General features: G+C 43.7%; 1 protein-coding gene across 7 annotated transcripts in view; it reads right to left on the bottom strand.

Moving 5' to 3' along the window:
* APBA2 (amyloid beta precursor protein binding family A member 2) overlaps window positions 1-16,029 on the bottom strand; it is a 243,046-nt gene that overhangs the window by 31,279 nt on the left and 195,738 nt on the right. For all 7 annotated transcript variants that reach the window (XM_059180195.1, XM_059180197.1, XM_059180198.1 and 4 more), the window contains one exon: window positions 15,012-15,048. In XM_059180195.1, the coding sequence (XP_059036178.1) occupies window positions 15,012-15,048 (37 nt within the window). The remainder of the gene's footprint in view (window positions 1-15,011; window positions 15,049-16,029) is intronic.

Consider the following 16,029-nt stretch of genomic DNA (forward strand, 5'->3'; position numbering starts at 1 on the left):
TTTCTTGTTGTGACTGTACAAACGTCAGCGTATGCAGAACGGATATGCACAGTTTGGACATGAAAAATAGGCTGTGCCAGGCTCCTTCCTCCTGGAGGAAGCCTCTGTTTGAAATGTCTGTTGGAAAACTAAGCCCTGCAGACCTCTCTGAGCAGGGAAAGGGGTGAGAGGTCCAACAGGGTCATGCCTTGGAGCCTCTGTCCCTGACACCTTTGGGGGAAATTATCTTGAAGGTGGGTGGTGGACAGAGGCTTCCCACAACTGGCCCGGATCCAGGTGATCTCATTAATTTCAAGGCCTGTGCCTGCTTCTGCTTGTCTTGTGGGGAGGGGACTGCTGGGTAGAGTCAGAGCACAGCAGAGGACGGGCGTGTGTGTATCTGAAAGGTCGCTGAGAACAGTCCCCACCCCTGACACACCAGACCTCTGTGTGTAACAAAGGTCTAGTTCCACTCAGTCCTCAACACCCTCATGAAGCAGATCTCGGTGTCTCCCAATTTTACAAATAAGGACAGTGCCCATGGAGTCAAATGACTTTGCACACGACCACTGCCACTGATTCAGGTACTAGGATTTTTGAGTCCTCCCATAAGGACAGAAAATGTGGAGCTCACGGGCCAAAATCAGTCCCACAGTCACCGAATAAACACATCAGGATGGCATGTGGTGAAGCCATGAAGGAAGGATGCTAGACCTGTCAAGAAGCAACAGGGGAGTATGACCTTGAGAAGCTGGCGGTAGCTGCTTTCTGAGCTGAGGCTTGGAGGATGCAAAGGGATCAAAAAATCACAGAGGGAAAAGAGAAGAGAGCTTTCCAGGCTCAGGCAAGAGCAGGTGCAAAGGCCCTGGGGTGACAGAGTATAACACCTTTCAAAAGCTACAAAACATGCAAACTGCCCGGGTGCATGGAGCGAGCCAGCCTCAGCAACAAGCTGAGGCTGCAGAAAGAGTGCCAGCTGGAGGCGAGGATCCTGGGGCTACACCAAGGACTGCCATTGCAGAGTACTGGTCAGGGATGTGGCCCAGCCTCTCTGTCTTTACAAAGCAACTCTGTCCGCAGAGAGGCAAACCACAGAGGGGAAGAAGGGAGAGAATCTAGGAGGCTACTGCAGCTACTGCTCCTAGCAAGTGAGTGAGTGAGTGATGATGATGGTGGTGGTGGTAGTGGTGGCGGTGATAGTAGTGACGTTGTGGACCAGCATGATGATGGTGTCAGAGACAGCGACACACTGGATCCACTCTGGAGGTTCAGTTCCACAGAAGGAGTGCTGGGAAGCAGGTTGTACCATGGGATGGACAAAGCTGCAGCTATGAGGAAGGGATGCTGGGGGGGGGGGGTGCTGGGTATTCTGCACATCTAGATGCAGGAAACTGGGAGTCTTCCAAGGCACTCAGGAGGCAGCTGGACTCAGGGGTCCTGATAAACTGCGTGTTGGTGCAGACACAGAAGAATCATCAGGGGAGGGGGACATGGTGGGGAGAGGTCCTAGGACTCAGCTCCACCGTGCTCCAGCACCCTGTGCCCAGGGGCAGGTTCAGCTGTGCCCATGCTGGCAGGAGGAGAAAGGAGCCCTTGCGTTTCTTGTGCACAGTGACCAGGAAGCCAGCAGTGATCTCGGAGAGCCAGGCAAAGGGTTGCGGCGTGTGGTCGAGTGCGGGCTATGGACACGTGCGGGTCAGGACAGACACTCTCAGAAGCCCACAGAGGGGAGAGTGTAAGACATGGGAGAGAAAACCCATCAAATTGGGTGAGGTTCACAAGGACAGAGAGGGACTGGTCTCAGCTAGAAGGAGGGGCCATGACTCTAAGGAGACAGGACAGGGAGGAGGGGCTAGGAGCAGGCCAAGTGCTGAGGCTACACGCCAGGCAAGCCACTGAAATGAGGGCGAGAGCTGGTCTGGGGAAGGGAAGCTGTGTCAACAGCGGCGGCGGCAGAAGCGGATGAACCTCAGAGTCGTGAAGTTGGACCTCAGGTCAGACCTTCTACCGACAAACCTGGGACGTGGTCTCTGGGCTCTGGCAGGGCTCCACCTGCCCTGAATACCAGTCCCCCACCGCACACACCAGCCTGTCCCAGAGCCAGATAGCCAACACTGCCGTGGGCTGAGCTGGGCCTCCCAGAAGCCCCTGTTAAAGGGGACCCCATAAGGGGGCTACAATAAAAAAGAAAATGCCGTCTAAGAAACCAGAGCCTTGGAACATTCACTGGGGCAAGGGCCTGCCTGGGGTTGCAGGACAGGCTGGGTCATCACCGAAGGAAAGGATGTGAAAGTCCCATAGATTGGATCATTAGACCCCCAACAAGCGAGATAAGTCACCAGCTGCCAGAGGAAGAAAAAGAGTCAGGGAAGGTCAAGGCCAAGCTATTCCGTGGATAGATCTACCCAAGTCAGGTCCTAAACACACTTGGACCTCGGACCTGAGAATGACATCCCAGAAAAAGCAGAACGAATAAAAAAACTGGCCCAAAACAGGGAAAGGCACAGGCATGAAGATGCTCACTGTGGCACTATTTCTAAGAACAAAATCCTGGAAACCACCCAAATGTTCCTGCCTAGGGGACATCCATCCACGCAGCAGGCATCCAAACAGCACAGTGCACCTCCATGTACTGCTCTGCAGTGGGCAGAACTCAGCATAATCACCAGGGCTTAGAGTTAAGTGTAAAAAAGAAGACAGGAGGTGGGCACCTGGGTGGCTCAGTAGGTTAAGCACCTGCTTCAGCTTGGGTCATGATCCCAGAGTCCTGGGATTGAGCCCCACATAGTATCGGGCTCCCTGCTTGGGGGGAAGCCTGCTTCTCCCTCTGCCTCTGCTACCCGCCCCTACCCACTTGCACACTCTCTCTCTCTGTTAAATAAATAAATAAAATGTCTTTAAAAAAGGGGGGGGGAGATGAAGATAAGCATGTTAACTCATTACCATTTACCTAAGAAAGGGGAGATTCACCTAAGATACTAAAAATAAGTGAAATGTTAAAACTGGTGATCCCCAGAGGGAGGAAAGGATTTGGGAGGTGGGGTGATGGGGTAAGAAATTAGACGCCTTCGCAGACATCCTGTTTTCTATACTTGACTTCAGAACCATGGAAGTATTTTATATAATTATAAGACAAAATTCAATGAAAAAAACAAATTCCTAAAGAAAAAAAAAAGCATCTAAATGTGAATGCAGTCGTGACATGGTAATGAAGAGAACTATTCTGAATGATTTCAAAATGCAGTAATTTAACAGTACATCCCTCCTGGGCTATCCTCTGAAGACCAAAGTCAATGCAAATGAATCCTGAATTGTATCTATAATCACATGTCCTTGGTGATGTGGTCTTATTACTCTGAGACTATTGTATGATTGATAGAATAAAACAAATGCAGAATTAGGTGGGTGTCCTTGAGGATGGGGAAAATGTACAAATGTAAAAACCCTACAGTCCTGACAATATGAATCATGGTGCATTTTATCTTAAAATCAGTATGAAACACGACATGCTTATCTTAAAAACATAGGATATCAGTTATCTATATATATGCATCACAAATTGTCCCAAACTTCGCAGCTGAAAACAATAAGGATTTGTTAGTTTCTGTGGGCAGGGGGACACTGGTGCCCCTAGGCTCAATGCTTCTGGCTCAGGGACTCTCCCAAGGCTTCAGCCATTCAGAACAGGGGAGGATCCACTTCCAAGTTCACTTACAAGGCTGCTGGCCAGAGACAGAGAGATCAGCAGGGCCTAGATTTCCCATATGGGGTTTCAAATGGAAGCTTCTGCCATTTCATATACTAACATAAAGATAAATGTAATGCGTGTCAAATAAAAATGCCAATAGGAATTTTTATTGTTTAACTGATAAGCTAATTCTCAAGTTCTATTGGAAAAAAAAATACACAAGAGGATCCAAGGAAGTTCTGAACAGAAATGACAGTGACAGAAGTCAGACATTGGCTTTCCAGGCAATAAAATGCACTATAAATCCTCAATTAAACAAAGCAGCTTGGTTCTGGAACCTCAATGGAGATCCAGAAACAGAACTAGGTATAAAGGACAATGTATTATATGATAAAGGCAGCATTTCAAATCAGAGAGGGAAAAATTTATGGAATGGTTTTGGCACAAATGACTAGCTGTTTGCAAGAAAAGGATTAAAATGTAATTATTTCTGGATCCATATACCAAAATAAATTCCATAAATATTAAATATGGAACTCAAGTGAAAAAAATCATAAAAGTTCTAGAAGGAAAAAAAAATAATAGTAAGAGTGTAAAGGTTGGAACACCTGGGTGGCTCAGTTGTTTGAGTGTCCAACTCTTGATTTCAGCTCAGATTGTGGTCTCAGGGTCATGGGATCGAGCCCTGCGCCTGGCTCCATGCTCAGTATGGAGTCTGCTTGAGGTGCTGTCTCTCCCTCTCCCTCTGCCCCTCCCCCCATTCCTGCATGCTCTCTCCAAATAAATAAATAAAATCTTTTTTAAAAAGACTGTTAAGGTCATACTAATCTCAAAAACTTAGTAGCTTCAAAGGAAAAAGACAGATACAATTGATGTTAGAAAATGTTCAGCAAAGTAAAAATATGGAGGGGCACCTGGGTGGCTCAGTTGGTTGAGCGACTGACTCTTGATTTTGGCTCAGATCATGATCTCAAGGTCATGAGCTGAAGCCCCACATGGGGCTCTGCGCTGAGCATGAGTCTGCTTAAGATTTTCTCGTTCTCCCTTTGCCCCTCCCCCAACTCATGTTCACTCTCACATTCTTCCTCTCTCTAAAAATAATAATAATAGTAAAATAAAATGCATTTTTTAAAAAGTAAAAATATGGAGGTTCCTCAAAAAGTTACAAATGGAACTACTGTACAACCCAGCAATTGCACTACTAGTATTTATGCTAAGAATACAAAAATAATAACTCAAAGGGATATATGTACCCCAATGTGTACAACAGCATTATCTACAATAGCCAAACTATGGAAGAAGCCCAACTGTTCATCAACTGATAAATGGATAAAGAAGATGTAGTAGACACACACACACACACACACACACACAGAGGAATATTATTCAGCCGTAATAAAGAATGAAATCTTGCCATTTTCAATGATGTGGATGGAGGTGGAAAATATTATGCTAAGTGAAGTAAGTTAGAAAAAGATAAATACCATATGATTTCACTCATATGTGGAATGAAAAAAATTATACAGATGAGCAAAGGGAAAAAAGAGATTTAGGCAAACCAAGAAACAGACTCTTAAATAGAACTGATAGTTACTGAAGGGGTGAGGGTGGGGGATGGGGGAAACAGGTGGTGGGGATGAAGAAAGGCACTTGCGATGAGCACTCAGTGATACATGGACGTGTTCAATCACTATACTACATACCTGAAAATACCCGTAACACTGTGTGAGAACGAACTGGGGTTTAAATGAAAATTTTAAAAATGCAAAAATATCAAAAGATGACTGTAGTCTCCTGCTCCACCAGGTTGGGGCGGCTGGCGTTGTCCAGAAGGCCTCGGGGCAGGGTCAGCCACTGATTGACCACACACTGGGGCCAGGCCTGACTGCCTGTGTGAGACCTCAGGTGTGTCTTACTACCTCCCTGAAGGGCAAAGAGGCCTTCCTGATACATGCGGGTGTGCTTGCCAGCAGGGACTTCTGCAAGGCCTGGCCTACTTCCTGTTGTGGACTCTGTAGATGTCACCAGCCACTTATTGCGGACACTGGATCTCCATCAGATCTAAGCTGCTGACTCTCCCCTCTCATTACTGATGGAATTATATCCTAAAATTAGAAAGAAATGAATGTGTACATATTCCTGGAAGAAGTAGCTGATAGTTTGAGGAGGGGCAAGATGGCAGAGAAGTAGGAGACCCTGTTTCAACCAGTCCGCTAAAGTCATCTAATTATCTACCAGAACACTCTGAAACACCCATGAAATCAGCCTGAGATCTAAGATTATATACTTTAGGATCTATGTGGGGGCAGAAGACATCGGTGGAGAGGATGCACCTTGCCTAGCTTGTGGCATGACTAGGAGGAGGAGCACCCAACAGAGGAAAAATTTGGAGACTGTGCCTTCTCCATCAGAACTACTGGATATGGATGTAAACAGTATATTAGAAAGAGAATTCAGACTAACAATTATCCAGGCAATGGCTAGTTGGAGAAAACCATTAGTGACAACATAGAATCTCTAAGGGCAGAAGTGAAAGTCTCCCTGGGAAGAAGTTAAAAATGCTATCAATGAGATCCAATCTAATCTAAATACTCTAATAGCTAAGGTAACCGAGGCAGAAGAAAGAATTAGTGATCTAGAGGACAAACTGATAGAGAAAAAGGATCAGGAGGAAGGATGGAAGAAACACCTTGGAAACCATGAAAACAGAATTAGGGAGATAAATGATGCCATGAAACGTTCCAACGTCAGAATTACTGGGATCCCTGAGGGGAAGGAGAAAGAAAAAAGACTGGAAGATATAGTTGAACAAATTCTTGATGAAAAATTTCCCAATCTGGGGAATGGATCCAGCATTCATGTCCCTGAGGCAGAAAGGACATCCCCCAAGATCAACAAATCTAGAAAGATCTCGAGACACTTGATTGTGAGACTGATGAATCATAATTTTAGACAAGAGCTCCTGAGGGCAGCTGGGGGAAGAGATTCCTTATGTACAGAGGAAGGTCCATCAGAATAATGTCAGACCTGTCAGAACAGCAACCTGGTAAGCCAGAAAGGGCTGGTAAGAAATATTCAGGACACTGAATGAGAAGAATAAGCATCCAAGAATACTTTATCCAGCAAGGCTGACATTCAGAATGTATGAAGAGATAAAGAGCTTCCAAGACAAGCAAGGTTTAAAAGAGCATGTAGCCACCAAGCAGGCATTACAAGAAATACTAAGAAGGGTTCCATAAAAGAAGAAAGAACCAAGAGTGACATAGAACAGAAGTTTACAGAGACAATATATAGGAACAAGGACTTCACAGGTAATATGATGTCAATAAAAATGTATCTTTCAATAATTACTCTCAATGTAAACGACCTAAATGCTCCCATAAAATGACACAGGGTTGTAGATTGGATAAAACGACAGGACCCGTCCAAATGCTGTCTACAAGAGACATATTTGGAACCTAATGATACATCCAGACTGAAAGTGAAGGGATGGAAAAGCATCTTTCATGCCAATGGGCCTCAAAAGAAAGCTGGGGTAGCAATTCTCAGATTGTTAAATTAGACCTTAAACTAAAGGCTGTAGTAAGGGATAAAGAAGGACACTATATCATTCTTAAAGAGTCTATCCACCAAGAAGACCTAACAATTGAACAATGGTCAATATTTATGCCCCCAATACAGAAGCAGCCAACTACATAAGAGAACAGTTAATCAATAAAGAGTCATATGGATATGAATAGATTAATAGTAGGGGATCTTAACATGCCACTCTCAGTATTAGACAAATCATCCAAGCAGACTATCAATAAAGAAACAAGAGCATTGAATGGCACATTGGACCAGATGGACCTCATAGATATATACAGAAGATTCCACCCTAAAACAACAGAATAGTCACTCTTCTCGAGTGCACATGGAATAGACTACATACTGGGTCACAAATCAGGGCTCAACCAATAAAAAGACCGAGAGTATTCCCCGCATATTCTCAGACCACAATGCTTTGAAATTGGAGCTCAACAACAAGAAAAAGTATGGAAGGAATTCAAACACTTGGAAGCTAAAGAACACTCTGCTTAAGAATGTTTGGATCAACCAGGAAATCAAAGAAGAACTTAAACAATTCATGAAAACCTATAAGAATGAAGACATATCAGTACAAAACCTATGGGACACAGCAAAGGTGGTCCTAAGGGGGAAATACATAGCCATCTAAGCCTCCCTCAAAAAAATTGAAAAATCCAGAATACACCAGCTGTCTTTACACCTTAAAGAACTGGAGAATCAACAACAAATTAAGCCAACCCCACACACAAGAAGGGAAAGAATCAAGATTAGAGCAGAGATCAGTGAGATAGAAACTAGAGATACAGTAGAACATATCAATGAAACTAGAATCTGGTTTTTTGAAAGAATCAATAAGACTGATAAATCACTGGCCAAACTAATCCAAAAGAATAGAGAGAGGACCCAAATTAACAAAATTATGAATGAATAGGTAGGAACCATGACTAACACAAAGGAAATAGAAACAATCATCAGAAAATATTATCAACAGTTATATGCCAATAAGTTAAGCAACCTAGAAGAAATGGATGCATTCCTGGAAACCTATAAACTTCCAAAACTGAATCAGGAAGAAATTGACAACCTGAATAGACCAATATCTAGTAACGAGATTGAAGCAGTGATTAAAACAAAACAAAACAAAACAAAACAAAAAACAACTCTCAAAAAAGAAGAACCTAGGACCTAATGGATTCCCCAGAGAATTCTACCAAATGGTCAAAGAAGAAAGAATACCTATTCTCCTGAAGCTGCTTCAAAAAATAGAAACAGAAGGAAAACTTCCTGACTCTTTTTATGAAGCCAGCATTACCCTGATCCCCAAATGAGGCAAAAACCCCACCTAAAAGGAGAATTTCAGACCAACATCCCTGATGAATATGGATGCCAAGATTCTCAACAAGACCCTAGCTAATAGGATCTAACGATACATTAGAAAGATTACCCACCATGACCAGGTGGGATTATCCCTGACATGCAAGGATGGTTTAACATTCACAAATCAATCAATGTGATAGAACAAATCAATAAGAGAAGAGAAAAGAACCACATGGTCCTCTCAATTGATGCAGAAAAAACATTTGACAAAATACAGCATCCATTCCTGATTATGTTTGGAACATTCCAAACTTTATAAAATCTATCTATGAAAAAAAATCACAGCAAATAACATCCTCAATGGGGAAAAGCTAACAGCCTTCCCTTTGAGATCAGGAATATAGCAAGGATGTCCATTCTTGCCACTGTTGTTCAATATAGTACTAGAAGTTCAAGGAACAACAATCAGACAACAAAAAGAAATGAAAGGTGTTGAGATTGGCAATGAAGAAGTCAAACTCTCTTCACAGATGATGTGATACTTTATATGGAAAACCCAAAAGACTCTACCCCCAAATTACTAGAACTCATATAGCAGTTTAGTAATGTGGCAGGATACAAAATCAATGTACAGAAATCAGTGGCTTTCTTATACACTAACAATGAAAATACAGAAAGGGTAACTAGAGAATTGATTCCATTTACTATAGCACCAAGAACCATAAGATACCTGGGAATAAACCTAACCAAAGAGGTAAAGGATCTGTACTCGAGGAACTACAGAACACTTGTGAAAGAAACTGAAGAAGACACAAAAAGATGGAAGAGCATTTCATGCTCATGGATCGGGAGAACAAACATTGTTAAAATGTCTATACTGCCTAGAAATACTTTCAATGCCATCCCAATCAAAATTCCACCGGTATTTTTCAAAGAGCTGGAACAAACATGCATAAAATTTGTATGGAACCAGAAAAGACCCCAAATTGCCAAGGAAATTTTGAAAAAGAGAAACAAAACTGGGGGCATCACGTTGCCTGATTTCAAGCTTTACTACAAAGCTGTGTTCACCAAGACAGGATGGTACTGGCACAAAAAGAGACACACAGACCAGTTGAACAGAGAAGAGAGACCAGATATGGACCCTCAACTCTATGGTCAAATCATCTTCGACAATCAGGAAAAAATATACAGTGGAAAAAAGACAGTCTCTTCAAGAAATGGTGCTGGGAAACTTGGACAGATATGTATAGAAGAATGAAACTCCACCATTCTCTTACACTATACACAAAGATAAACTCGAAATGGATAAAAGACCTCAACGTGAGGCAGGAATCTATCAGAATCCTACAGGAGAACATAGGCAGTAGCCTCTTTGACATTGGCCACAGTAACTTCTTTCAAGACATGTCCCCAAAGGCAAAGGAAACAAAAGCGTAAGTGAACTTTTGGGACTTCATCAAAATCAAAAGCTTCTGCACAGCAGAGGAAAAGTCAACAAAACAAGGAGGCAACCCACGGAACGGGAGAAGATATTCACAAATGACAATACAGACAAAGGACTGATATTCAAAATCTATAAAGAACCCCTCAAACTCAACACACACAAAACAGATAATCCAAAAAGGCTTGTAAATGCATGAAACAGCATTTGGCTTCACTTCTTCTTCTTCTTTTTCTTCTTTTTTAAAAGATTTTATTTATTCATTTATTTGTCAGATAGAGAGAGAAAGCACGAGTGCGCACACAAGCCAGCAGAGTTGCAGGCAGAAGCGGAGAGAGAAGCAGGCTCCCTGCCGAGCAAGGAGCCCGATGTGGGACTGGATCCCAGGACCCTGGGATCATGACCTGAGCTGAAGGCAGTCACCTAACCATCTGAGCCACTCAGACATCCCAGCTTCACTTCCAGTGGAGGATGTTGAGTGTAAAACCAACAATATGCCACTTTCCATCCACTGGCCTGGTGGCTGACAGTGTTGGTGACACCGTTTCCCTCTTGGGCATTTCTACCCAAGTTGCTTCTGGCTGGCCTGCAACCTTGCTCTACCTAGGAACAGCTTCTGTGAAGGAACACAGCACATGATCATGGAGACACATCCATGAGGCTGCTCACTGCTGCACTGACCAGAACCAAACAAGTGGTCCACTGGGGACTGATTAGTACCCATCATATGTCCATGAACCTGAATCTTGGGCAGCCACTTAATAATTAGGAGGCTCTGTAGTAGCTTATCTCCAAGGGGAAGTGAGAAATGAAAAAGCAAGAGTGCCTGGCTCGGTCGTTAAGCGTCTGCCTTTGGCTCAGGTCATGATCCCAGGGTCCTGGGATCGAGTCCCACATCAGGCTCCCTGTTCAGCAGGGAAACTGCTTCTCCCTCTCCTGTTAACCTGTATTCTCCTTGCTTGTGTACATGCTCTCTCTGTGTCAAATAAATAAATAAATCTCAAAAAAGGGAAAAAAGAAAAAGAAGAAGTAAGGACTCATGTGTCCAAGTGTAACCTCTATTTTAAGAAAAAGATCTATGGTTTTGTATATGTCCAAGAAATTTCTGGGATGAGTCACCAGAGACTCAACAGTAGCTTTGATTGCAGAAAGGGATTAGGGATGTGGGATGTGCAGGCAGAAAAGGGAGAAATACAGGGATATGAAGACAGAGAAGGGAAATAAGGATTTCCAGGGTAGAATGCATTTTTAATTCTTATGGCTTCTGGCTTGTTCTAAGAAGTACTCAGAAATAACAAACCTCTAGTGAATAAAAATTCCTATTTTAAAATCTGTATAATCCCTATTCACGACTCCATTTGGACAAGATCAAACACTATTTGTAAAAAAGGAAAGTCATTTTGGTTTTTATAAACTCCCTTTGGAACGCTCTGGGCCCCGCTGGTGCTGGGGATTTACCTTACTCCGGTCCTCCTGCCAACAGCACCCCAGACCCATGCCAACCCACCCCCTCAGGCCTGCTCTGTGGCTCAGGAGCCTGGCCACTCTGACGGGCTGAAGAGGAAGAGATGGGAGCAGCCTTCAGTTCAGCAGTCTCATCTGAAAAGGTTCATCCCAACTGTCCATTTTCAAGAGGTCAGGTCATAGGTGTTCAGTGCATGATAATAAACAAGTGGCTTTATCACTGAGAGGACCCCCAAGAGAAAGAAGGTGTGAGGGGCAGGCTTGGCAGTGATGGGGGTCCCCACGTTCTCAAAGGTGGGAAGTTACAAAGTAGAGATAGGTTGTAAAGGATCCCAGGGCCCTGATACCTGAGGACAGGCCACATTCTAGTACAGGGCAAGAGCTGTTGGTGGGGTAGGCGGTGTTTCAGGACATCTCACATAAGCTTTGGCTGTTGGATTAGAACAGTATGAGGAGCAGAATTCTATCTATCAGCCCTTGTGGTTTTGTCCAAAAGCTGCCACTGTTAGGCTTCATTGCTTGGGACCAGCACCAAACTTCTGGTTTTAATTAACCCATTTCTGGTTTTATGGAAAAGCTAGACTTTTACAAAAACTCATTCAGAGGTAGACAACCATCTGGTCCACCTGGACTCATTCCACTGCCAGCTTCCATGTCCTGCAGTAGAGGACATCCTGCAGGTCCTGCAGGTCCCGCCATTCCTCACTACTCCAGGATACAGCTCCTGGTCCCCAGCCATCAGACCTCAGATGAGTCACTTGAACCCCACTTTTCCTAACCTCTCAAATGAGGAGAAGCATCAGCCCTCCTATGATGGCTGACATGAAGTAGGGGCACAGCACACATCCCTAGGGCTTGCACACTAAATGCCCAATAAAGGTTAGGACGGTGTCCCTATGACTATTACTGTTATCTTGCATTATTATTAACAGTTACAGGTGTGAAATAAGGCATGTGCTGGGACTGAAGGCCATCCCTCCTTAAAACTCCAAGGAGGTTTTCTTCCAGTGTGATTTCTCACCCAGAGGAGGAGGAAAGCCTGCTTTCCTGTCAGTTATATGAAGTCTTCTCAACTCTTCAGACTTTCAGCTGGAGGGCTGAACAAGTCCTAGGGGCTCCCTCATCCTTGAAACACTCGCCGGATAGGCAGACATTGGGGAACTGCTCCCTCATCTCCAGACTTTCTCCCCTGCCTTCCCGGAAAGCCAAATATCTGATCCTCCAGTCAACCCTAAAGTCCAGGGCACTGGTCATGTGGCACAGGTCTGGCCGATGAGTGACAAAGAGAAGACTGCTGAGTTGGTCTTCAAGGTGTTTTAAGGTTTAACTAAACATTCAGATTCATAAGGCCTCCTAAGTTCAAGTAGACATGAGACTGCTTTCTCAGAAGGAATAAGGCAGGAAATACAGCTTTCCAGCTGGACTCTTCTGCAAGTGTCCACACAGCTGTCCAGGAGCTAGAGGGAGCCTGAGGGTAAGAAACACCCCTGAAGAAGGATGTGTGGAGCCATCCTGGTTTTTAAGACCCTCATGTTCCCAGGGGCCAATATCTCTGACAACCACTCCATGGGCATGCCTAACAGAGATTCTTTTTTCTTTTTTTTAAAGATTTATACACCTATTTTAGAAAGAGAAACAGCAGCCAGGGGGAGGGGCAGAGGGGGAGCGAGAGCATCTCAAGAAGTATCCCCATTGGGCGTGAAGCCAGACATGGGGCTCAATCCAAGGCCCCTGAAACCATGATCCGAGTTATAACCAAGAGCTGGACACTCAACCAACTGAGCCACAGGAAATTCTAAATTAAAGCTATCCACATTGATTTGAGATAGTGACAGGCAGTTTTAGCCCATCAAAACTGGTTTGAGGCATCCCACATTGTTTTGATTTTGGTTTAGAACATTTCTAAGCTGGTTTAGGGAAGCAAGACTTCTGGAATGCTACAAGTGAGTGGTACTTCTCAGAGCACCTATGCATTGATAGTGCTTCTTAATCCTTCTCCACTACCTTCCCCTCTAGTTAGAGGGCAGACTCAAGAGCCAGGGGAGTCTAATGCCCAAACCATTCCCCTACGCAGTCTGAGAGAGTCCTGCCCAAATGACACCATGATACTTTGAAAAGTGAGCTTCCTGGATCCACAAGAGCCTACCTCACTGGAACAGTGTGACTGTACAAGCCATCCTGGCATTCCCACTACCCAGGAAAGTGGTGCATCTTCCCTATTTATGAGATGTCCAGTCCTCTGAATCAGAGGAATAATTAGTTCCAGAAAAATACTACAACTAGTCATTTAGATTAGAATTACCACAATCTACTGTGGCCTGATGAAAACCAATTTGATCCAGTTTTAACCATAAGCACCACATGTAAATACCTGGGCAAAACCCACTGGAGCCTACTTGAGTTGGTCAAAACAGAATCAAGTTTATTTGAACAATATAACATGGATTCCAACAGTCTGAAACTGTTTTTAATCTAGTTTGAGCAACACTGAGCCAATACAATGTTGAACCCGCTGAAACTGGGTTGAGCAAACCAATTCATTTTCAACCAGTTTGAATTGGGTTAGCCTGGTTCAAACTAGTCCCTTGAAAGGGGATTTGGGGGTCTCAGTTTCCCAGATGTCAGCTCTTTACTAAAAAAGAAAACCAGGGTAGGAGAGGTTTTAAAGTTACTTATCTCTGGTGAGTGATTTACCTTACTCCCATAAATATTCATAAAAATTAATTACCAGCTTACTGAAAGAATTCATAAAACCCACACTTTTTATTGTAACATTAGCAACAGCAGGAAACAGCCTCCTGGCTAAAGAAACATCATATTTAAGAGGCTCTTTATGGTGTTGTGGAAGGACCTTGGAAAGGAGCAGCCCAAGTTTCCCTGAGGCCATTCAGACAGTGCAAAGTTGGCTCAACACTGAATGCTGAAATCCAATATTAACCCCCTCAAAAAAGACAGGAGAATAAAAAAGTAATAGCCTGAATATGGATGCAAGTATATCCACCCTAATCAAAAGTGTTAGATCATAATGAGCTGCTTATACAGACACATTTCAGTCTATTAACCTGATCAGTAGTGTCAAGGGATGTAATTCAAAGCATTTTTTTTTAAAGATTTTATTTATTTATCAGAGAGAGAGGAGGAGAGAGTGAGCACAGGCAGACAGAGTGGAAGGCAGAGGCAGAGGGAGAAGCAGGATCCCTCCGGAGCAAGGAGCCCGATGTGGGACTCGATCCCAGGACGCTGGGATCATGACCTGAGCCTAAGGCAGCTGCTTAACCAACTGAGCCACCCAGGTGTTCCTCAAGGGATGTAATTCAAAGGGATGGCTGACTGTTCCCTAATCAGCTGAACCACCCCCCTCCATAACAATAGGGGCTTACAAAGTACTCCGCCAACCAAATGCGTGAGCACCTTTGCTTATTATAACACTGTTTTTACCTTGAAGGTGTGCTTTCTGCACAAGCTTTGCAGGAGAAAACCAAAGGTAAAAATACCATTTGCTTTGAGATAAAAATGCAACTGTTCTTTAAGAGTAAATTCAAAGTCACTTACCAGCCACAAAACTTGGAAATGATGCCACCTTCTTTGTCTATTGGGAAATAGAAAAAAAGAAAGAAAAGAAAAGAAAAGACACACATGACAGTGTAAGTAGATGTCCTAAAACATCTAGGCTAAGAAGAGTACTGTATTTGAAAAGCTAAACCCTACTGAGTGTCTGATGTTCCTAAGAAGTCAGCTCCAGAAAGCAAAACAATGGCATTCAGGCACCATGGTGTTTAGGCAGGACACATGGAAACATTCCCATGGGGGAAACTTGGGGTACAAAGGGCCATCATTTAAAGTTAGGGACCCCCAGATTAGTATGTCACTGCTAGAAGGGAGGCTAGAGACCATACAACCAATAGTTCTCCAATTGGTGGGCATGAGAATTACTAGGGTCCATCTTTAAAAGCAAGATAAAGGATACTGGACACCACTCTATGGGTGGCCAGACTTATTTCATCAAAGCTAGAAAATTCTATCCAAACTATGTCATCCAGAAAAGGGAAATAACTGGTTTAAGGCCTCATTTTAACAACCTCCATCAAGGCAGTGTTAACCTATATAAGATTGTTTTTCAAAACCATGTTTTTAAAACAGGTTTTAAACAGGTTCTCAATCAGGATGACTTTTTTGTCCCCAAGGGGACATTGGGTAATGTCTGTAGACACTTTTGGCTGTTACAGCTTGGCAAAGAGGTTGTGTGCTGCTGGCATCTAGTGGATAGAGGCCAGAGATGCTTCTAAACATCCTTTAGTGAAAAAGACAGCTCTTCACAACAAAGAATGCTCTGGCCCAAATGTCAATGGTGCCGTTATTGAGTAACCCTAACTTAGAACATAACTGTAAGATAATGAAGTAGAACAAGTTTCTGTCAAACCAGGGAGCATAAATGAACTTCCCTACCCCCAACCCCACATGCCACTGAAAACGCATGAACCCACAGTGTGTATGAGCCTGAATCAGCAGGAAAGAAACTTTCCTTCCTTTTCCTACAGGGACACCCAACTTTGTTTGACTGAATCCCCAC

The sequence above is a fragment of the Mustela lutreola genome, chromosome 7, assembly GCF_030435805.1.
Source record: "Mustela lutreola isolate mMusLut2 chromosome 7, mMusLut2.pri, whole genome shotgun sequence".
NCBI classification, from domain to species: Eukaryota; Metazoa; Chordata; class Mammalia; order Carnivora; family Mustelidae; genus Mustela; species Mustela lutreola.